The following is a 26,161-nucleotide window of genomic DNA, read 5'->3' on the forward strand; positions in this document are numbered from 1 at the left end:
TTTCCGATAGCACACCAGTCAGTAGTCAAGCTCACCTTACCTGTTAACCGTGTTATGTCTCTGATCGTGGTCGGGGCCGAGCCCGCTGTCGTTGCTGTTCTCGCAGGGCTCCGGCGGCCGTGCGTGCGTGTGCGGGTAGTGCAGCCGCCCGAACTTGCCCAGGTGCGCCAGCTTGCCCGGGTGCACCTTACCCGGGTGCACCATCTTGCCCGCGTGGGCCATCTTGCCCGGCAGCTGCCGCTTGTGCGGCGCGCGCATCACCTTCCTATGCACGCGGGCGCTCATTGTGGGTGAGGATGACAATGGTGACATCGTCATTTTCATGCCTGCCGACAAACGAGAAGCGTGAGCGTTGGCTATAAGTAAGAATAGTTGAATCAGTTAGTTTCTTATTTATAAGTTGGTTAGATGTTACTGGGAACAATAAAATTTAGAATATGTAAATATTCAGAATATTCAGATCCTCTTGTCATAAAATTTATAAGATCCATTAATTTCTCCATCAAACGTCAGTTTAGCGAAGTTTAATATAAAATATTTAGCGTAAGATGAAATAAATAAATAATTTAAAAAAATTGGCGTGCAATCTAGTTGCTGTAATATGTCATTTTGTTGTGAGGAAAAAGTCACAAGCAGAGGCTCATTGCTAATAATACATGATATAGGGTGTTTTTGTTTATTCCTAGTGGTCGATATCAAGATATTGTTAGTTAATTTCTTGTTATCAAACGGTTCACTCTTGACAACTCATAGTGTACCTACTGCATATTCCGGAAATAGTTTTTTCTAAGTTGCGATTTCTGGCATTCGTATTTTTTCCTCTATAACTTCCTTTTTCGAAAGCATTTCTAACCATACGCATATTTTCCCATTATAGCATTCGCATATTTTTCAATAGCTTTTATTTTCTTTATAGGTTTTCTAACCATTTGCATAATTTGGATATATTTTCATATCACATTATACCTACGAGACAAAAACAACTTTTTTTTTGTAAATATACAGGGTATATCGTACAATAAGTCGATCCACTAACCGTTTGATATCAAGAAATTATCAAATTACTAACAGAATAAGCCTCTAGGTAGTTGTTAGTACAAGCTACTTATTATTTTAACACCCCCGAGATCGTCATCGCATTATAATTCAGAGTGCTGTAGCGTGATTTCAGATAGCCATCTCCGTTTTATAGTCCGGGAGCTCGTTTATAGGCTGAGAGCTCGTTTACAGTCATAGCGTCGTTATGTCGTAAAATGTCGCGACTGGGAATGCATAAACGGTGACTAATACGGTTTATATTGATTATGTTATCTTGACAGATCTGATAGATTAGTAATCTAGATGTACGCTTGAGTTGGCAATTTTTATTGCATCGGGAGTCATGGCCATCTACCTAAGACTATGTAATAAGTAGGTATATAACGTTTATAACGCGAATTACCTATCCTAGAAATAGTAAAGTAACGTTACATTTATGCCTTAAAAATATTGCAGGGTCTGTTTGTTACAAAACTTGACAACGCCTCGTTATGTAATGTCGACTCCCAATTAAAAGAACCTTAATTATGTAACTGTTGCATAAAATACTATTTATGTATACAAGTTAGGCAAGTTTTCAATATAAAAAGTGGAATGACCGAGTCAAACTGTAATTTCCGTAAGTTTGTTTGTGTAAATGAAATTCACATGCAACTTGAGCATAGGTTTCCTTACTTCACTTGTTTATTTCCCTACAAAGAGTTTACCAAACAAGTATCCAACATAATTGCTATGAAATAAGGAATATTTTACACTAACACAATATGTTTTTACCGTCCGCCCTGTTGCTTCAAGCCGAACTATTTCATACCCAGTGCAAGTTAGTCCAACTCTTAAGAAAACCAGTAGGTATACTAATCTTTCTTGGTCGAACGCTATGAAGAGGTCGGCTGGCGGCAGACGGCGTATGACCGCACTAAATGGAGATATATTACAGAGCGCGGCATTGCCACCTAAATATGTAGGTACCTAATGAAACATGTAACTACAGTACAAATGGTTCATATTTCTGCAAATCATTCATGGAGAGTTGTGGATCTCGTGTTCTTAGTTCCATTGGATCAGCCTAGTCTGTGAGTGAATTGAAATGCATTGGGAATGCATCAGCTTGATAAGCACGGTTCGATGCACGCGCGACCCCGCTATCGGCTACCAGGCATCCCTGCGATCCATTAATTTCGATGCCTTTCCGTGGCTTACACTAACTAGAGGGGGTCTTAACTTAATGCACTCGCTAATATCGTGTACTTTAAGGTCTATAAATGACAAAAAATAAACAAAAAAAGAAAATAAAATGTCTGATTTTAGTAAGAGTAGGGGCATTAAATTGCTCGTTGTTTATGGAGCTATAAAAACATATTACTGATCACGACTCAAATGTCACCCTGTATTAGACAGTGACTCCCTGTAATCTGTCTATTTCTGGTGCCATCCACACAAGTAAGAAAGGATAAAAATCATCATTACCAAAGGCCATACAAAAAACTAAGTAAGTCATTATCTAAAAATGATCTGCATAAACAGCATTTCTATTAAAATCAACCAAATCACAGAACACTTCAACAATTCTCATGTTTCGTAATAACAAAGTCAACTTGACAATAGTACTTCAGCACCATTGCTTATAAAACCGATTTCCCTTATGGATATTATGATCTAACAGGTGCATCCACCTATGCTAATCCTCCATGCTAACAACAAGTTATATAACTCATGAATGATGCATGCCGCTTATCATTTGGTGAGGTCAAATCCACCGATGACAGAGCTACTCTAAATGCAGCCTTGGTCGAAAGTATTGCGCAGATGCAAACCCCTTTTTTCAGAATAAGACTATTTTTTTTTTCAATTTAACGTATGCGTTGTTTTCAAACAAAAGAATATGTACCTACCTAGCTTTTGCGCATCTGACCGCGCAAGATTGCCTGCGCGGTCGGAAAAGTCTGTTCAACATGTAGTTGTCTCGTTGATAATAAAACTCGATCTCAAACGAATCTTCATGTTTTAATTACGGGCCCAAAATTGGTGACACCCGGCTTTCGAAAAACATGTCTCCAGATTTCGAAACAACCGGAAACGATTTCGAACCTGTATTTTGGAGCTTTCAGGTATCGCGACTAACATTCGTATTCCACCAAAATATCGCGACTAAACCGAATTAAACCTATCGTTGCACTTCTCAAGAAAGGTGATCGGCAATGTATGAAATAGCAATATCAAAATTCGAACGTCATGCTTTGGACGAAGTAAGCGACATTTTGTTAAAACCACCTGAAATCAACAACTACGAAACTTTCTTAAAAAGTCTTAAAGAACGTAATCTGCAACGACTTTTGTCCGAAATGTATCTGTAACTTAAAACCATCTCATGTTGCGTCCGTCGAATGACAACCCTCGCCATGTACCCGAAACAACTCTCCGCATCCTGTGGTCCAATCATCTGACTTTGTCCGTTCGATCCGTCGTCGCCACGAGCGATACTATTATGAAAGATGGCAGATAGAATAGTAGAACGAACGCACGTAAAGAAATATCCACAATTTCGGCAAAGTCGTCTACATCTACTACCAATTGCCAGTAAACCGTAGAAAACGCTAGAAGACAAGTTGGACTATCTTGCTAGTGGAGTCGCCGCGATCAAGATTCAACAGAAACAGCACCTCCGTAATTTACATTCAACTCCGCAATTCAAGAGTCCCATTTAGTTAATCCATATAATCCGCATTTAATCGTCTGTATTATATCGCGCGCACCAATTTGCAAAACTGCAAACATAACTAGGTTGCTTTTGTTTTTACCACCGACCTTTTCGAGAATCAGCGTATAAGTGCAAGTGCACCCATCCCAAGAAGAATTTCAAGAAGTACAAAAGTTTATTATACCAGCCAGCTAAGACAAGCATCGGCGCTGGTGATGTTGAACACTGACCTCGTCGGTCTTCTCAATACTTCATGGTCTATACTCACAAATCATAGACAACCATACTCTATCTAGTAGCATCAGTGATCTATAGTAACCGCAGTCGCAGGCGCAGCGTGGACGAACACGTGACACGAAAGAGCCCCGTTTCGGGCACATTAGGAAACTAGTTCACACCGGTAAAGTTGGTCGACCGCCACCGCGTTTATATCGTTTCGTTGGTAAAGGTAAATCGGACATCTTGCTACTCTTAAGTTTTGCCGACTTTTGTCTATAGAGAACATCGACTCTGATTCACCGAAATGTTATGAGACAGCAGATTTTTTTCCCGATTTCGGGGTTGGGCCCATAGGTAAAGTTGTTCAGTATGACCTACATAATATTCAGCTCTCAGTTTGGTCTAAGCTAAGATAACAAAATCAACATGTATATACGAGTATGTATATACCTAAAGTTAAATTATTAGGAACAGAGAAATAATATGAATTTCTGCAAAAAAAAAATTAACCTGTTTGATGTAAGCAATTGATTCGAATAATTCGAAACAATAAAGCGTCGTGTTATGTCAATAAAAGAATCATACTTCCCATTCAGTAAACACATTGAACAGTATTATTGTGAAAACTTGTTTGTAATCCATTCATACGAGATAAGGGTACATCGGCATAACAACCGACATATTTATTTATTGGTAATAAAGATAAAGACAAACTCTTCTTCCTGATAACTCCGATATGATAGGGCTGAAGCTTCAAAAACATTAACACTTCATTTTATCTACATTAGAATTTAGATTCTTTAAACTATCATTTCAAAGTTTCTCGTAACTGGTGTAACTGTTATTTATTGTTTTTAACTTCAAAATTGTAATTGGTGTAACTGATATTTATTATGGATACAGCATTTAGTTGAATAAACCTTATCCGATTTTTCGGGCAAACTTATTTTGATGAAGGAATCCATAAAAGTACATTCATTTCGTTCGTTTCGTTGGTCAGTAGCCGATGCGGAGACAGTAGTAACACTAGCAACTGGCCACACATCCTGTCGCATCAAAACACGGCGAGTAAACATTGACCTCAATAGCGCCACGAATTTGATAACAAATGTTACGAAAGCGCATGAGGAAAACTTTAATTTTATTGTAAGTGTTTCACTTCTAGTAGGCCTTAAACAAACTGAAGATATAGTTCAAAATTTCAATATTTCTTATATAAAAACTTTATTTATTAGCGCTTCCTAAATGTGATACCTACTTATAAGATGCGAAAACACCTTTTTTTTTTAAATCGTATTTTTTCGCCTGTCGCGTGTGCAAAGAGACGAATCGTTTTCAAATAAGCTTTCCGAGAATGTGCAGTCTTGCATGCGGGTTAGATTGTTTATTATGAAGAATAGTTGAGATTGTCTATGAATCCTTTCAGATTCCTACCGATTTAAGATTTAGCACACGTTGCTCTTCACGTTCGTCGAGGTAAAAGGTGACCCATGATGTTTTTTATGCGTTAAGTTATCAGAGAACCAATTGGACAGGGCCTAACAGATTATCATTTAAATTTTTAATATGAAGGTCTCTCAATTCCCAAAAAAGAATACCACACAACTAATGAGCCCAACTGTGTTTAATTAAAATATAGAAGACATTTAAAAAAGGAAACAAAGTACACAAAGGTTCTAATCTGTGTTAATCTCTTAAAGACATGTTTACAAATACCCATTCTTTTTTACAAGAAACTAGAATCGTCACACTGTTTGAGCTCGTGCGTGATCGTGATTAAATAAGATGCGTAAATTGAGACAAACAAACAACTTTAACATATATATGTATTTTAATCTAAATGCTAATTTCCCAAGAGTAACTACTTTGTAATTTTTACAAGCTTTTATTTATTTTTATATATTTATTAATTTAACTTGCCCTAGTAGGTATGTTAGTTAGTGTGGGTCAAATCTTGGAAGCTAAATTTGACCCACTTCCCGATTTCAGATTGAGCTGAAATTTTGCGTGTGTAAATCTGATGACAATGCAAAGCGTCTGTCTATGTCTTACTTGACGAAGAAGTATTACAGCATACTTCCCCATACAAAACTATATTAATTGGTTGTATCGACAACGCTGCAGTGAAGATGTTAAATATTGTGATTCGTTGTAGGAAGGACTCCCGGCGATCGCCAGAGATTAGTCTATGGGACTACCGCAAACATATCTTAAGTAGCTCCCAAGACATAAATGTGACCTTTCTGTCTGTCTCCAGCTTGACGAAGTACAAGCTGCAGGCCGATAAGTATAATCCGCCCGTATCGTTCGTTCTGCGTTATCGCTGCGTTCTCCGTGACACAGTTCTATGTTTACGTAACTAGTCGGTTTGGGCTGTTTACCTTTGCTCTATTGCTTATCACTCACGATTGAGGTTTATATTGAATCTAATTTCAAAATTAAGGGTTCCATCTTTTTGTCGTAGTATCTTCCTCTTCTAGTGACATCTCCTACCAGAGGTCGGCTATCACGACGGCTATAGGTGATGCGGACTTTAGACACATTTGCGCGGAAAAATGAGCATGTGCTCTGTTTGATCCTTGTTCGAAGATTTTTGAGCCATGAGTTACGTGTTCGTCCGGATGATCTTTTTCCTTGGATTCCTAGTTGTAGTATAGTTTTAAGATTTAGTTGTAAGATTGCAGACCCACCCTGGAGGAGAGCAGCAGCAAATCGGTCTGCTTGGAGGAGATTTGGAGAGGCGTATGCCCAACAGTGGGCGCAAACTTGCTGAGAAAGACAAAAAAGTTTTATATTTCTAAAGGTATTTATATTAAGGGATATATATTTTGCATCACACTCCTCATTAATAAAAAATGCAAAAGCTACCACCGAGAGCCTAGAAATGTTGACAGTGCGAATACTGAAGGCAACCGTAGATACAATCTCTTACCAGATGGATTTGTCAATTAAAGAACTCTCTTTCTCAAAATTCTACTCGGTTTTACGGAACGCCATGGACAGATGCCAATGGAAATGTGACATTACATGCGCAGTGTATCACCCGGTGATGACCACGATCCTCAGTCACGAGGGAACGACCGAATAATTAATTAAAACCCTATGATACACTGAGAAACCAATTCAATTGTATATTCCATGACAAATTTTATTTAAATTAAAGAAGTACAACGCAATTCGTGCTACAAGTTTCATACCCCGGAAACAACTGTAGGATAGTAGAGTCAATAGTCACGGTGTGACTTTCATCGTGGATTCTAACGAGCTTTAAACATTAATTTTTCAACTCCTTCATTTGAAATAACATCATTTGGCAGAGAACGACGCTAATAGTCAGCGGCTGTAATAACACTAGGTATAAAGGATATAGTAGTCTAATATCCGGCTACACCGCGATAGACTAACGACTCTTGTGTAATCAAATCGATAGCCACGAGTTCGCTGCGTGGTCAGATGACGCTCCAAGACGTATGTCGATTACCACCACATATTTCTTACAATTCTTAATTACTTTACTACGGTCTGACCAATCTTACGTTGACAACAATGATAGTATGGAATTACCACTATAAACCTCAAATCACTACCTATAAAAAAATTATGTTTATAATGGCACTCATACACTCTGTCAGAGTCGGTGCAAAGTTAGCTTAGACGGACTCTTAAGGAGAAGATCCATTAGCAAAGAGCTAGCTAAAGCACGTAATATTTGTATTAATAGCAAATCAATCTAAATCAGTTCTCAAAAAGTCTCTAAGGCAATATTTTAGCTACGTTTCATTGCACGATCGTCTTCCTAACTTTTCATGCAGTCTTAACACCCGACATTGTGATCAAGTTCTTTTTGTGACAATACCACAAGCTCAAACAGCAGGTGCGTCGTTGACCTACAACGATTACGAAGTGATTTGGGCCTCACCGATAGCGGACACATTAAAATTGTATTAATGCGATAGCGGCCATCTTGTGGCCACTGACACTTCCGCTCGCTGCAGTGCGGCATTAGAACTTTACATTTGATCTTATTTTCATGTCGCCCGCAGCACATTTCGCTCGTCATAGTTATTTATTGGAGCGCGCAAGATGCGCTAAGACCGCATGTAAAAAAAGTGATATGCCAATGAGGTTAAAAACCGACACCTTGTAAATTCTTCTGACAAGAAATCAAAAAAATCCTTAATCTTTAGTTTGGTTCTCTGGATTTGGCATATCTAATGACATGCTTTTTTAAGCGATTGCAGCGCCATCTTCATTAAAGTTTGCGCGTTTTGTTATTTTATTATTATTGTGTCTCCTTTTGGATTTCACGGGCCTATAAATCCCGGTCTTTTGATAGGCTTGCGTGGGGATATAGATCCAACACGTAGAGGCCGCTTGGAGAGCTTTAATATCACGTAGAACGCCTGCTGGATCCCGTTCACATGCAGGCAACAATAAACACACATGAACCGGTCGCAGCAGGCATTGGGACTATTGTACAAAAAGTATGGATTGATGTTTGGGTGGACATCTGGACAATGAGACTGGGCTATTGTAAAAGAGGTCCGGACACTGCCATAACAATGTTAACCTTAACACCGTCATCGAGGCAGGCGGTGACTCGCCGTTGACTAGATGGGCCCCTGAAACTGCCGTCGCGAAGACGACCAGGAGCAACATCGGTGTGAGCGGCTCAGGGGTGTCGAGAGGTGTGCGCCGCTTTCTACCCAGTGGCTGTTAACAGCCACTGTGCCAACTCGCGTCTTATGCATCTTTCACTTCCACCCCTGGAGCATATTTATATAGCTCTAGCGACCCCTCTCTGGGCGGCCAATGAAGGCAAGCCAGAGCTGAGAGTCCTGCGGCTCCTCTTGGGGTCCACTCCGACCGACGAAGACACGCCGGAGACGGAGACCGTGATCGACTCTTGGGAGCACTCGGGTCCGTGGGGTCATTACTCCCCAACAGCTCGCCACAAGCTGCCCTTATTATTATTATTTACATTACTTATATAGGTACTGTAGTGCAGTAACAAACATATATTATAATGTAACTAGCTAAAAAACTTAACAATACGAGTAAATATTATTATACACGTGTTCAAGGTAATTATGTGTTCCGGCTCACATATATTATGACATAAATTTTATGTACAATAAAACAACTATTACCGGCCAACTTAATTAGTAAAGCGATTCAATTTAATTAACTACGTACACATTAACTGTGCTTTATACAGATTTTTACTACCGAGTACCGACGTTAAGGAGATGATTTTTCGATTTTCGTGGTAACTCTTCAGTGTTTCTATGCTCTAGAAATCAGTAATTGTAGTTTTGATATGAAAAAGTTTAATTTTTATAAATTTCTTATTATTTTGGACAATTTGTTCTAACCTCTAATTTTGTTGTCCAGTCCATTGGTTCGCAACTCTATTAGCGAGCGCCATGCAGCACTTTAGACCTAGAAGTCTACCTCTTCAAGAAATCTATATAAACAATTAACAATTGGAGAACGTAGATCCTTGGAGCTCTTTGACATTCCTAAACTAATTCTACTACCTAGATCTTCCTCAACCTGGCTTTCAAATGTTTGCTGAACCCTGGTCTAGACAACGGCACAATTTACAACAGAATAATTCCATCATCATAAAATCCCACGGTTGCCACGAAAAATCGAGCCTTTTCGTTAGTTGATAAAGTGCCTAAACGTAAAAATATAAAAACAATTATACGAACGAATAAAAGAGGCCTAACTGAAAATCGAGCTGAAACATGCCTCACAGTAGGATTGATATGACAATAAAGCATGTTTATGTTTAACGATAACGACGACCGTTGCGCCTCATTAAATGAACGAGCGACGATTGTTTAGATTTGTACGAGTGGTGCCTCATCAACGTATTGACGCGGCTATTAGGTGAGTAGTTGGAATTTAGTTGTGGCCATGTTCATTTAACTTGTTATTACGAGTCAGATACTCAACAATTTAATTACAACTGACAGATTTTGCATATTTGGCCCACAACACATAGCTTAAACAGCATATCATCCCTCCGCTGTCCTGACTATATAATCTACAGTTTTATTTATGTTTATTTACGAATAATTTTCAATTATTCACGTTAAGTGTATTTGTACCCATTGTATTATGTAATTTATGTAACAAGGTAAAAAAGTTCATTTTGCTAAATGGAATAGATTCCGAGGACAAGAAACGGGCCATTTCATTGACTCATCTATCCGACGAAGCCTATCAGTTGCTGCGTAATTTACTTCATCCTAAGGTCGTAGAAAATTCGAAATCTGATCAGTTAATACTGTTAATAGAAGTATTAAATAAACATCTGACCCCGAGGCTTCTCGGAGGTTCTATTCCTGGGCTTTTCCTGTTTTATTTTTCTTAAAGCCCGTGTCGCATATATATCTTTTATTTGAGTGCTGTTATCAAATATGACTTGAGTACTTTATAGCCACAAATAGAGCCGTACGCCGTACATATTCAACCAGAGGCAGGGAGTGTGTCTTGCCGTGCATTTACCGAACGGCTGTGTGGTCAAGCGTGGCTTCTCTCTTCTCTGCAATTGCTCAGAGCTCATGTGCAGAGTTTAGTTACAGATTTTTTTCTAAAAATAAGCTAATTCACCGTCATTCATTATGAATTATCTGTACACATTCCGAAAATAACCGCGACATACGCAAACGTAAGATAACGTTAGTGTCTTAGTATCATAGCGACATACAACACAGCATTTTGTAAAAGAACGTATGGCATAAAATTTTCAAAGGTATTTAAGACTTTTCTGATCTGCATATGGTGCCGACGCTACGTAGATATTGCATTTTAAGAAGCTTTCGAACCAAACTCTTATTTTAACGAGAATAAAGTAAAATTCAAAGTCGCTCAACGAGCTATGGAGAGGGCTATGCTCGGAGTTTCTCTGCGTGATCGAATCAGAAATGAGGAGATCCGTAGACGAACTAAAGTCACCGACATAGCTCACCGGATTAGCAAGCTGAAGTGGCAATGGGCAGGCCACATTGCGCGCAGAGAAGATGGCCGATGGGGTCGAAAAGTGCTCGAGTGGAGACCACGGACTAGCAAACGCAGCGTAGGACGTCCACCCACAAGATGGACGGACGACCTTGTTAAAGCCGCCGGAAGACGCTGGATGCGGGTGGCTTCCAACCGGTACGAATGGAGGTCCAAGGGGGAGGCCTATGTTCAGCAGTGGACGTCTTATGGCTGAGATGATGATGATGATGAAAGTAGAATTTCGTTAAGTTCAGTCACCTTCTTGGGATGATTATGTCTGTTTGCGTAGAACCGATTCTTGTCTGGTTTAAACTGGATCTCCACTCGCGCCTTGGTCGTTTTACATTAATATTTATGTTTTTATGACATAAACATAACCTTTGACGTCAGCTTCAATTCAGGCATTGACAAAATCACAAAATTAGTTGTTAAGACAGTAAAATTGCTGGTGATTGTGGTGATACATTTCATTTCACAGTTAAGCTGCCCATGAGATATCTTAGACACAAGACATATATACGCAAATTGTGATGAAAACAGACATTATTAACCAATATCAATAGCCTTTGGATTGGAGCAGCCCACCGAGTGAATTTACACGTCAGAGAGATCAGAGGCATGATCTCTTTCTTATCTGTAATGAAGGATTGGAGGGCCCATCTTTAGTCCCCTGAACTTGTATATCACAAAAATATACATAACGTAGATATATGAAATAAAGATACGAAGCATGGCCGTGGACGACGTCCTGCTACCTGGCTGTCTGCGGTCCAAAATGAACTGAAAAACACTAAATATTTTGAAGCATAACTGCAAAAAATCATTCTGTGTGGAGAAGGAGGACATGGAGAACCGACCCCAGATAACGGGAATACATGGAAAATATATGAAATAAAAGGTCAAAAGTCACCAATAGGGACATATGTTTGCGACTTCTCTAAACTGACGAAACCTGCCTCATGAATATCAATTTTCTTTAGTGTGCTTCATAAAATGCATGGAAATCTAGCCCTACTACTGCAAGACAGCGTGTCGAGATGGCGACGACCGCGTTATGGCGGCCGGAAAGTCCGGATCAGGTGAAAGGGCCGCTTCCGGCTGGGAAACTTGATTGACATTTATGGGCACCACGTCTCGGACCACATGATTGGCAGGTTTAAGTCACGTTTATGAAAGAAACATGTTCTCTTCTTGAAGCTTCAATAACAGACCATAGGACTGAATGTTTTCTAATACAAACTGATGTGCGCGAGTGCCATGTTTGGCTTTTTGGAACATTGCTGTTGGCTAGTTTCCCAAACATTAAAATATTAACTTTACAATTACAACTATATCTTTTTTACGGTGGGTGGCTCTTTTTCTAAAAAGTTTTTAAACCCGTTGTCTCATACATATAAGTTAAATAAGTTAATGCATGGAAATACAGTGGCTAAATTTTATTAACACTTATTAAAATCTGGAAAACAATTTCCCAAAGATTTTTAATTTTTTATCAAATCTGTGACCTAAACTCCTTACACATGGAAAGAATGCATACCAATTGCGCGTGTAAATTCTAACCTCAAAATGAAAAGAATTTTCCCTCTTGCTCATAAATCTGTAGCAATACTATGCATTGTAGGTATGTATGGCCCGGCTCGGCGGCGCCTGACGTCGGTTTCGTTGCATTTTGATGACTGTTTAAAGTATTTTCATATAGTGTTGATTTATTTTTCTTGAACAATTCGACGAACGACGTTTTAGGGTTCCGTACCCAAAGGGTAAAACGGGACCCTAATACTAAGACTCCGCTGTCCGTCCGTCTGTCACCAGGCTGTATCTCACGAACCGTGATAGCTAGACAGTTGAAATTTTCACAGATGATGTATTTCTGTTGCCGCAATAACGATAAATACTAAAAAGTACGGAACCCCCGGTGAGCGAGTCCGACTCGCACTTGTCCGGTATTTTTATAACACTTATTAGTAATTTAAATTAGTAGTCAGCTACTATTTTGTTAAGATTTAACTTTTACTAGGTACCCCGAAGTAAAAGGTGAAGGCGCGTTCTTGGCCTCACAACACAAATAGGTATAGGTATACAGCATACACGTTAAGTAGGTACCACCATGTTTGCGCACCCACCCACCCCACCTGTTGCTGGGAGCCGATCGCCAAGCAAATTCCAACTTCAACAAGTTTGACTTAAAGTTCAAAATAGTATTTTTAGTTGGTTATTTCTGGAAGGCCGTTAAGTTAGAGGCTACAAAGTTTACAATTTAACGGCTGTTAAGTTCATATATTGAGTTCAATTGTTGCTATAGAGGAAAGGGGACGACCGATTTTCCATCCATATAAGAGTGACATTCCATTTCCAACTGCAGCTGCAATACTGTTCATTTTACTATGGAAATTGACAATGACAGCGACGCGTTTCCATAGTAAAACGAACAGTATTGCAGCTGCAGTTGGAAATGGAATGTCACTTTAAACAGTCTCGGTTCGAAGGTAAGGTACGTACTATTCAGTTGCGGCTACGTTTGTGATTTTTATTTTCGAGACTCTTTTAATTTCGCGAAACACTGAAGTCAAATATACAAAGGTAAAATGCTAAATGTTGAATAATATTCTATAATAAACAAAGCTTCAATAATTACAAAAAAAAAAACCGTTTTTAATGCTATACTTTATCCCTAAATTCCCTAATATCCAAATTTCCAAGTTTTGATTGATTGATTTGCGACTATAATACTACCTACTTGGAATGTCACAGTCAACAATAACGTCCAAATCCACAAAAAAGACTAATAATCAAAACAAAACAAACAACGATCCTTTATACTTTCAAATGAAGTAAAATTGGAATCGCGAATGTCCATATACCTAGTGCGGTGCCGTCGCTCGGGCGGCGGGCGCCATTCGATGCAAGCTCATTCACTTTAATCGATTCAATCGCGACAAGTGGGTGCAATGAACCGAGTGACGCGCGTCGGCGTCACAGAAATCCCAACAGTAATTAAGTTATTTTTTTCTCGGAAAATACTCCCGCAGGCTTAATTTATCTGGACGCTTCCCGTGATTATTATAGTATCCGCATGTTCGTGATTCGATAGCGATAGTCGATACGGAATAGCGACCATTATTTCCTTGTAGTTGTATGTAATATATTTCGTTCGGTTCGGTAATATTTTTAACATCACAAAACAGCAATTCAGCAGCAACGTTACAAATTAGCACTATTATTCTGAATGCAGCAGTTAATATAGACGTGAAGTACCTTTACGAATAACAAGTGGCTTTTAATGATGATAATAACTAATGACTAAATAAAAACGTTAGGTAACATTAGGTGCTAACAGTGCTAACTTTTGCCGGAAGTGTAGTAAAAGTGTAGCAAATAAGTATTTTATCGCCATGAATGCTATAAACGAAACGGATCAATTCAATTGCCTTCATCAGTCATAAAGTTGGAAACATTACGGTGCTTGTATGCTCTTGTTTTCATTGCACAAAGTGTCCAAACAACTATCTCCAAGCTCAATTTAATATTTTAATCGGCAAATGGGAATCTTAGCATGTATAATACAAAGTTCACTATTCTCCTCAGTATTCGCGACCGCTCAAAACTGGTTTTGAGATTATAATTAGGTTTTTTCGTTCCTAAAATAACTGAATCTGATACACGAATATCTGCGCCGCACTATCACGCGAAGCGTTGTCTTGCTAATGGATTTTAACGCTTAGGACTTGCAAATAAGTTTGGAATTTGGATGTTTAGTAAAATTCTATTACCTTTTCATTTTAGCTTTTTTGGATAATTTGGAGTTATAAATAGCTTGGTTTTTTTATAACAGTGCCCGTCAGGTTTTTTGCATATTTTTGATGATAACGTGCGTCACTGGCAAGTTCAAGGACGTCTATGTAAACAGAAACCGATTCGTGTGAATTAAGTTTATATACTTAAACATGTGTTTGTTTTTTATCTCCTAGCCGCCTAGGCATGAAAACTTGCCTAGACAAATGTAATTTTGATTTATCTAAATAGAAATAAAAAATATAATGGAAACGAAGACCTTTTTACAGGCCTCTGGGAAACTAGAGGTTAATCATATTTCCAGCTATGGGGTCACACATCCATTAATTACGTCACACGTTTAGGGGGGGGAGGGGTCAAGAAAATGTGACATGTTGTGACAAGGGGGAGAGGGGGTCACAAACTTTGTGACGTCACTTTAACTTCATCAGTAACCAAAATTTTATTTTAATCATTTTAATTACTTTACAGTTCAAAAACAAGTTTTTGGAACGATAATCGTTTTTATTAGTTATATTTTTTTCATAATCAGTTTTGGGTTATAAATTTACTAATATTATGACAAAATAATAATAATACTTAAATCGATTTTCCGATTTCGCTGAAAAAATGTGACGTCACACCAGGGGGGGAGGGGTTTGCCAAATGTGACCAAGTGTGACAATGGGGGGGAGGGGTCAAAAAACCTTGAAATTCGTGTGACGTAATTAATGGGTCCTTATGGTTGTCCGTATACCGTATAACCATAGGGGTCATTATGGTTGACGAGCACATAACCTATATTGATAAGTAGGTACATTTAGACAACGCAAGCAAGGGCACCCTGTCTGAACCAATGATTAATAAAAGAATTTAATCTTAAGGAGTCAATCAATAGTTAACTTTCTAAGAAGTATGAAAAAGCTGAAGGCAACCTTTAGCTATGCTAATCCATAAACTTTAAATTTTGAGGGTGCCTTCCTCACATAAACTTAACCTATTTAAAAACGTTCTTAACCTGTAATATCTTAAAACAGGTGCTCTATTTATATATTTAAATGGTTATATTAAACCTAGCCATTATAAATAATGCATCTATGTACTTTTCTTTGTACTCAGATAATCAGATACATAGAAGGTACCTACCTGCCTATGCAAAATGCTATGTACATTTTACAACAACCTTGTGTCAATCGATTTTAACTTTAATATCAACAGAATAAGATGCAATATACTTAATTTGCTATTGATAGCCGCGAGACTGCTGCGTCACGGGCCTAGATTAACTTGTTACACACGACCACATTGAAAAGACACATGGGTCAAATAAAAATAAACTTTATCACCGCGTGGTAAGATGCACGATATTGAATAATTTAATGTGGTTGTGATATAACTTGCTTATGGCACGCAACGATAATCTGTACCGTTTGAGAAAAATCTAGAATATCTCTGGTGAAAGAGTAAGATATTACGATCATACATCCGGTTGAAGCAATAAAACATTTTTATTAATCATTGAATAATTTTTGTGACAAGTGTATACATACGCATCTGGATGTGAGTTCGAGCGTCACTGAGTAGGTATTTATTGAACCTAATCGGCTAAGTTGCATACCTATAAGATAATAACAAAAAACTAGTGCATATACCCTGTACCTATACCTATTCATTTGAGATTAGTATTCAGCGGTATCGGTATCAAACCTCATTTAATGACTTTTGTTTAGCTCCTAATGATTCATCGCTATCATTAAGTTAATTGCATTCAATAGGCTGTTTCAGCGAAGGGTGGCTCATAGTCTCAGTGACGCGCCACCTTACCTTCGAGGAAAACCCGCTCAATTGCATTGCAACTGCAACTTATTTCCAAGGTCGTAGGGTGCAGTTTGCAATGCACGAGTAATTAATTTGATTATATAACAACGATGTAGTCGATTTATGCATTCCTAAGCAAGGAAGTATTTTATAGAGAAAACTAAATAGGTAGGTACGTTAGTTAGGTACTGCTACGAAGTAACTATTAAGCTTCATATCACAACAATAACAGGAACTCCAGGAAAAAAATTATAATGTACCTACACTTATGTATAAATTGATAAACCTGAATAATTTCTCGAAAAGGCCTTTACTTATATGTATTTTACATATGCATCTTTTATCATTTTGCATTCAGCTTCCAAACATCTTAATATACTGCGTATTTACATACATATGTAAATAGTACTTGAGCACCTGTCCTCTTTTCTATGTATTATTCATACACATATTACACATGAATATATCGTTTTAAAACAAATGATTAGTAGGTATTTGTAGAAAGAAATGGATCAAGATTATTATTTATATAGATAAAATCATAGAAAATAAGAAACACACCCATGACTCAGGAAAAAATATTTGTGTTCATCACACAAATAAATACCCATACCGGGATTATCGATAGCGATATAAGATAGGGATATTCGAACCCAGGACCATCGGACAGGGTCACTACCCACTAATAGGCCAGACCGAGCGGTCGGTCGGATATAAATCCTAACGCACTGCAATGCATTACCTACTTATACGTATTGATCATTAGTAAACGGGAAACCCAGGCCAAAGTCCAGTGCAAAGCTTGGCCTGTTATTTACTTTATATTAGCAGCCATATAAAATTACTAACATTTGCTGACTTCCGGTGTGTGTATAGGTACTAGGTATATCACTTTACTGTTTTGCCGCTTACAGAGTCAACTATTTAATTATGTTGTATAGTCGGACTTGGCTATGTCTGCACCCATTTTAACGTGACAAAGTGTCATATCACACGCCATATTTGACGTTTGTTGGTACATTGGGCGTTTTCAGAAATATATATCGAAAACCCGATTCTCACAGATCCCGGTGTTTTTGGGTTCTTTCAACTCAGAATCACTAGCATATTCAATTCTGATGATAAAATAAAATGTCCCAAAAATTTGTATGAAAATTGTACATTCCACTACGTCACGCACATACTAGTGAAAAATTTTTTCATACTAAAACGTGACGTAATGGAATGGACATTTTGGGACATCTTTTTTTAATGGTGGGATGGGGAATGCTGTCGATTCTGAGATTTCTGAGTAGAATGAGCCCAAGAACGTCCAGATGTGAAAGAATCAGGTTTTCAATATTTATTTCTGAAAAGGCCTACTTCCACACCGAATAGGTACTTTATTTATATCCCAATCCTTCCAACCCTCAATACCCAATCTCACCTCAATCCGTTCCCTAGATAAAGCGTCTTGACAGACAGACGGACGGACGGACGGATAACAAAGTTATCCTATAAGGGTCCTTTTGAGGTACGGAACCCTAAAAGTAACTCCAAATGATTTCATATGACAATGTTATAAAATATATCAATAGATTATGAAATGCATTTTATGTAAATGTTTTAAGTAGGTACATAGTTATAATAAGACATTTCAAAACAATCGCGTGACTGATAAGTGATAACGAACGAGCCTAAACAGCTGAAGCCAGTATTATCAAACATTTGGAACGTTATGATATGACTTTAATTTGTGTTCGTAAAATAAACTATTTATTTATATGTAATAGTTTTAGTTTCAAAACTAAACTATCTTCTTAATAGAAGTAACTTACCGTGCAACTTATTTATCAACCGCCTGAGATATGGTACAAATAGCTACACTCAACTGTCCATCGGTGCACGGTAGACCTTATTACAAAAGGCGTAAGGTCCATCGATGGACAGGTCCAACGATGGTATACCTATAGCAGAGCAGAAGCTAGTAAACAAGGCTAATGTACGTCGGTTATGTTACGTGAACGTAAGCAATATTTGTATACGAGTTGTGTTATACGAGTTGTATAAAAAATAACAGCAATATTTTTTCTCAGCTCGTTTACAACGTAAGGATTCATTGAACCTTTTACACCTTGTTTTTCATTTGTTTCATATCATTTAGTTTCATTGAAGCTGTTTCCTTCTCGGTAATACGCAAGTCATTATGAATAGAACCTTCTATATTATAAGTAACTTAAAAATAAAAGGATATTTTGGTACCTACATTTAGTTTTTTAGGGTTCCGTACCCAAAGGGTAAAACGGGACCCTATTACTAAGACTTCGCTGTCCGTCCGTCCGTCCGTCCGTCTGTCACCAGGCTGTATCTCACGAACCGTGATAGCTAGACAGTTGAAATTTTCACAGATGATGTATTTCTGTTGCCGCTATAACAACAAATACTAAAAAAGAATAAAATAAAGATTTAAATGGGGCTCCCATACAACAAACGTGATTTTTGACCAAAGTTAAGCAACGTCGGTAGGGGTCAGTACTTGGATGGGTGACCGTTTTCTTTTTGCTTTTTTTTTTTTTTGCATTATGGTACGGAACCCTTCGTGCGCGAGACCGACTCGCACTTGCCCGGTTTTCTTCATGTTTGGCATTTGTATGCTATTATATTTATATTTACCAGTCGCTTCTCGGGGAAGGAAAACATCGTGAGCAATCCGGACTTAATCCCCTTAAGGCCTAGTTTCCTTGGATTGTAAGGTCAAATGGCAGTAGCTTTCTTAAAAACCGTACCTTTCCCAATTCCCCAGGGCCTACCGCAAAAGTAAAAATTCGAGGAACGGAGAGGCAGATAAATAAATGTAGATTTTCTAGTTGAGCCGCTGGGATTGCGTTAGTAGGTACGAGTAAGTCTTAGTGAGCCGTGGCAAAATGCCGGGACGACGCTAGAACAGTGATCGTAATCAACTCGATGATTCAGTCTCGCGCACGACAATGCTATTTGTTTACTAGAGTTTAATTGGTGCTATTATTACTATGTAGTCCAACCAGTCGGTACTCGGTAGTAAACATTGCCTTGTGGCGTCCTTTACCTACTGTACTAGAAAGAAACAATCGCTGCATATCTTTTGAATGCTGTCGGTGTATTTTGGGAAAGCCTAGAACGATCTTCATGGTCAGTTAAATAAACCATATATCCAATATGTATCATGTATATTAAGCACTGGTGGCCTAGCGGCAAGAGCGTGCGACTTGCAACTCGGAGGTCGCGGGTTCAAGCTCCGCTCGTACCAAACCAATGAGTTTTCCGAATGTTCCCAGTCGATATTTACCAGTCGCTTTTAGGTGAAGGAAAACATCGTGAGGAAACCGGACTAATCTCAATAAGGCCTAGTTTCCTTTGCCTATGTCTAGTTTACCCTTTGGGTTGGAATGACAGATGGCAACCGCTTTCGTAAAAACTAGTGCCCAAAATGCGAGGAAGATGATGATGATGTATAATGTATATTAACAGTGGAAGAAAACATCGACCAACTGCATTTTGGCGAACTTCGACACTAGATACTCGTACAATTGAATTCACTATGATGGCGACACGTATTCATATTTTGAATATATTATGAATGTTAATGATCACACGCTAGAACGCCTAAACTAACCATGCGAAGCGTTAAACAACAGGATTTACCTACCTATTTACAATGTAACTTTTACCTTCATGAAATGAGATACTGGTCGACGAAATTAATCGACATCATGATAAAATGCAAGTTTATGATAACTAGCAAGACACTTGTAAGTTTCTCTAAAGTTCGTGTTACAGAAAAACCTACAAACAAGTAAAAGAACGCAAATAAAGAAAACTACTTACTTATCTAAACTCAAAAATAAAGCGTGCGTATGTTTTCAAACCTTAGTAAAGTAGTTTTGTTAGCCGCTAGCCAATCAAGTATATCGCTTTCATATACCTACTCATAACTCAAATACAAGACCAACGACAAGATCTAACTCACAAATAATGGCAATTTCGGAGATTTTTCCAGATCTTTCGGAAATGAAGGATAAATTTTCGGCTGGTAATGTACATTTATACTTTTGATTTTCGCAACAAACCCATCATCGCAAAGCACGAATCGTTTTCTAGGCTATAACCGCGAAATCGAAGTTAGTAAATTTCAAGAAACTATCTCTGTTACTAGCGTAGTTAGACGCCTCCATTGGAATAAAGGGATGCCCGGAATTTGCGAACTTCGGTGTTCGCGATAGGGTTTCTGGTAGCATTTTAAAGAGGAATTACCGGTCTGCTTAGCAATCTAACACTTACACTGTTCAGTATTCACGTTCTCACACATTCACAGCAGTTCCATGGAGTCCAGGACTCGCATCCGAGCGACCAGCTCGCGTCACGTCGCGGCTCAAACTGAACCAACCACGGCTCAAGTAAACAGACATTATATAAATTTAATTGGAAATAATTACGCTAAAACCGCACTGTGACGTGTTTTCCTCGAACGGGCACGGCTGCCATTCATCTCAATTACGACTAAGTAAAGCCATTGCTGTCGAGTGTAGACGGCTAAGACCTTGCACTTGTCCATCCCTGAAGGTTATATAGAAAACTCTTTCTCATTAGGGTTTCGGATTCGGACCTTTTTCACCTATAGTCAGACCGTAAAAAGTCTGCAGCGATTTTGATAGCCCACGCAGTACAAGTGTCATTTTAAACGTCAAACTTCTATGAAATTATGACGTATACATAACACTTACACTGCGTGGGCTATCAAATCCGCTGCAGACTTTGTTTGGTGCAACTATAGCAACCCTTATAGTCTGTCTGTCTGTCCGAGGCTTTACTCCGTGATCGTTAGTGCTGGAAAGCTGCATTTTGGCATGGATACATAAACCATGCATTGCGACAGAACGGTGATATAAAAACGGAAATAAATAGCTCCGAAAGAAAAAAAAACTCTAGCTTTTGAACCATGGGTCCAAAAAATATGAAAAAAATTGTGGAACAAAAGCTTAATAAATACTTCAAATGAAAACTATAGCGAACATGGCCGATTATTTTTTATTACAATGATTGCAATCGAGTGTTGGTATTAAGTATTAAGCATGGCCATAGAGAAATACAGCAAGACAATTAGAGTGCTCACTCCTCACTCCATACATCAGTTTTGGTACCATAAAGACTATTATTTTCATAGTCGAAATCTAGCGTCGAGTAGCGGAATTATCAGCACTGCTAAGTAGCAGTAGTAGTACTGTTAAGTGACAATAGTACAAAACTGATGTATGGAGTGGGCAATCTATGTATTTTTTTCTATATGGTGGCGGATGGTATGTGGTTACCGTAGCCTTTGAACAATTCATCACACAAATTGATGTGGTAATTAGTTGTGTGTAATTAGTTTGAATGTGAATTCTTATCATTTGATCTGTCATATATGTATTATTTAAATTAGAAGTAGCTTAATTTAAGCTGCTCTAATATACGTACGTACAGCCGTACATACATAGACATTTCAATCTTTCGTAGCGTACCTTACCTACGTCAATATTCAACAACCTAATAAATAGATAAGATTATAGAAATTTTCGCCCATAAAAAGTGCAATGACGATATTACCACCTATTTATAATATAAATATTATATTATAATATAAATAGGTACTGGCTTTTAAGGAAAACTGGATACTCCATATAAGTGTGTCATCAAGCAAAAAAATAAAAAAACAGAGTAAATTTACATTAAATGGGTTATCGAATTAATTGATGACGTCAATGTCCCAGGGAAACCCAGGTATATGCTGGCTGTGACGTTTGTGGCCCTGTGTTTGTTTCTTGAAACTGAGAGACCTTCTTTGGTTCAATGACTCACAAACCATATTACTGCAAACACTGCAATTTAAACTTTTAAAATCTTTCGACATCCTGGATGGTACGTCCAACACTCTCGAACAAGTCATTTTTCGGATTTAATTGAATGGGTACAAACTTAACTGCTCTTAAAAAATATCAAGGTTATTCCGTCTCTGCTTGCGTCAGAAGGAAGGGGACATTGATCCCAAATTCACATATTTATAGTCGGATTTAGTTTTATTATAAGTTGAAATTTATTGTAATTTGATGTATGTAACTGTATTTTTATGTGGTACCTAATTATGTGTGAATCATTTTATGGTACATATTAGTTTTTTGCCAGACTGATCGTGATGGTAAATAGTATAAACTTTCTCTGTATCTATGAATATAAATAACTTGAATAAATAATGCATGAGAGACTAAAATAAAATCTATAAATAAATAAGAAATAAAATGAACCTCTATAAATACAGTGATATAATTCATAACATAATATTGTATTCATGTCTCTATCTAACGCGTGTGCGTTAAGTGTATAAAAAAGTTAAGAATTTGTCCCAACCCTCATGAGGTTCATGCGAAATATAAATTTCATCACACTCGCTCAATAAATGTGGAATTGCACGCAGGTTTAGCGGGAGTTATAGAAAAAGCGTTTTCCCTAGGGAGTTATGCAGTTTTTAGTGCCATAATTAACAGTTTTTTTTAAATATTTAAACTTAATTTTTGTATCGCAAGTGTGATGAAAAACATTGTGTGTAACTCGGGGCGTAATAATATTGCAAACTCGAGTCTATAAATAAATCGCTCCGGCAAGCCGTCGCGATTTAACTATACTCTCGTTTGCAATATTTAACTTACGCCCCATATTGCACAATTTACTATAATATAAAGCTTGGAAGAGAGAAACGAGAGAATTGTATGAAGTGAAGCCCGCGGTCCTCAGGTTATCACAACATTCTCAACAAATACCTATCGCGTTAACAATCGAGTCTCGAATCGCACCGGTTGGAAAACAGCCATTAAAACCTTATTGTAGCAGTACTTCACAATCAAGTCGGTTTATATTGAACAGCCGAGGCAACCTGCATAAATGAAGAAGCGCCCAGCTCTGCTGGCCTTCAGAGTACCTTGGTTACTTCTAAATTGATCAGTATTTCTTGCTTAAGTATTCTACAAGCAATGTCGCCCCTCCATGGCCAATAAAGCTATTAAGTGATTAAGGAGAAGTATTTGATAATGTTTCTGAAAAATCTAGTTGTTATTGTTTCTAAGGATAATGGTAATCATTTCGGAGTATCACATAATTTATATTATGCGTTAAGTCTAATGAAATTACACTAGAATTGTTTGACCCGCCCCCCGGATGTCGCTTGATGCTTGATGAATTAAGTAGGTATTTACATTGTACAAGTACAATACTTACACACTTGGACTGAATTTTGAATTTGTTATGAATCTTAGTTATCTAGAATAACAAGAGAGATTCGATGATATGTTAGCATCGCCTAGACACACTTTATTGTATCTTGCTATTTAAAAGCAAACGCATCACTGCTGCACATGCTTTGTGCGAAGTGGTGGAACAAAAAGTGAATGCAGCGTGTGCCATAGATTGTACCTTTCGTGAGCGTATTCTCATACTACTTATTAGTTATATGTCAAGATAATTAAATACAAGCGTTGAAGTATCTAGCTAGTTTTTCCCATAGTTAAATTATGGATGCCTGTGGTCAGTTTCTTAGGTATAGAAAATCAGGAGTCGTGGAGGAGATATAATTACCTCCGCACCGACCGACGCACCAACGCAACTATATCTATCAAGGATGGTTTCAAATCATAAAATGCACAATATTTGGCAGAAGTAAAATTGGATCATAATCATAACGCTCTGGAATGCATATTACTAATTAAATCGATAATTAAGGGCACGAGGGCAGCTATTAGGAAACCTGAATGGTCTGGTTCTAAAGTTACGGTAATGCAATCATGTTCTGGTCACATGATGGCCATTAATTTAATTATCCACCCAATGTTGTTTTAAGAAACACCGGACCAAAAGGTGAAGTAACTAAAGGTGATCATCATCATCATATCATCGTCATCATTCTAGCCTTCAGTCGCCCACTGCTGAGCATAGCGCCACTTGTCCCGGTCCTAATCTCATCAAAAAGTGCCCCGCGATTTTTAAGGAAAGGAAAGGTGATCAAAGTAATCTAAACGTATAGCAAGCAAATACCACCGGCTCGATGGTTTCTACCGAAAGCCAGTTGGCAAATTAAGAGTAGATGCAGAGGATAGCACAAGTTCGAAGACAGTGGCGTCATAAAGAGGGTTATACTCAGTAGTGGATGGATGTGGACTTGTATAAAGAGATATACCCTTTATAATCTTTATATATATGTAGCCAAATTTCTGATTGGCAACCACTTAAGTTCTTAGAACTAAAGGTTTTAATTTAAGTCCTTATAGATTAGTAGCAATACAGATGGAATCCATAAAGTTGAATTGGGGAAGCTCACTTGGGATGACGAATGTGCACTACTCGTATACTCATATATTCGTCATCCCAAGTGAAAATGGAATATGAAAAATGTAGGTTACGTTATTGCAACACCAATGGATTTTAACCATTGATTTTTCAAGTTGGATAATTAACATTGTCATCTGTCCTTATTTTCTCTACGCAATCGCAAGTTGCAACTCTACAACCTTAGACAAAGTCAAGTTTGCTGCGTTTTTTTCCCGAGACCGCACAGATGCACTTTGTAAACAATGCGCGCTGTGGTTTATCGCATTAGATCGACTCGCCTGCGTACGCGCTCTTGACGGCCTTGGCGTTAATTTGTGGCACATGCACATGTTAATGAACTTGGTCTTACGAGTTACACATTAGCAGAGACGTAGGCTACTATTAGAAAACAAGTTTGAAGGACGATGGACAACATAATTAAATAATCGACTTGTTAAAGCAATCTTATTTCACTCTAGACTTATCTGATATAAAAAAAAACTTCTTAATATTCGCCAATATCATTGTGAAATATCAAATTAATTGCTGTTCTTAAATTTTGATTCCAATTGACGTTTACTTATATAATAATTCATTGCATAATAATTCTTATGTCACGCATTCTTATGCGTGACGAATCCCGATATTTATATTGACGTTAATGCAGTTTCGATGCAAATGTTGCCATGTGCAGTTTCTAAGACAATGTTGCTAAGAAGTGTGGCCAAGCCCACTTTGAGTTTTGGTTCTAAGCCCACTAATTTGAATAATGTGAAATACAAACATAATTATCTCTCGTTCTCTCATTTTACATACCACTTTAATTTTAAGCGAGATTTTATTTTTGTTTCGTTATCATGTATACGAGCACTTTAAGGGAAATAAGGGAATAAAGAAAGATTACTGACGCATTATACATAATTACATATACATAGAAAGGAAGGATAGGCAAATAGAGGAAGACCCCCGAGTGCAGTTATGTTAATTTGAAGAAATAGTGGTGGTAGTAGAGTCGTGTATGACGCAGGGAAAAGTTAAGATAGTCTGACAATTGAAGTTTTTAGAAATGGTGAATGGTGAAGTATTAAACAGAAAACTATATAAAAGAGCATGATAATTAATTGCGTATCTAATTAGGTGCTAGACAAACAAACGTTATCACCGGTCGGTCGCCTGGAAGACAGTTCGACGACCTGAACGACAAAACACACGATAGCTGCACAAATAAACGGAAATTACTTCATTAAGGTCAGG

General features: G+C 37.9%; 1 protein-coding gene across 1 annotated transcript in view; it reads right to left on the reverse strand.

The window, feature by feature from the left end:
- The window catches only part of LOC134663471 (uncharacterized), an 89,383-nt gene that overhangs the window by 33,587 nt on the left and 29,635 nt on the right, over positions 1-26,161 (reverse strand). The window contains exon 2 of the mRNA XM_063519841.1: positions 41-326. Within this exon, the coding sequence (XP_063375911.1) occupies positions 41-326 (286 nt within the window). The remainder of the gene's footprint in view (positions 1-40; positions 327-26,161) is intronic.

Source organism: Cydia fagiglandana, chromosome 4 (assembly GCF_963556715.1).
Source record: "Cydia fagiglandana chromosome 4, ilCydFagi1.1, whole genome shotgun sequence".
Lineage (NCBI taxonomy): Eukaryota > Metazoa > Arthropoda > Insecta > Lepidoptera > Tortricidae > Cydia > Cydia fagiglandana.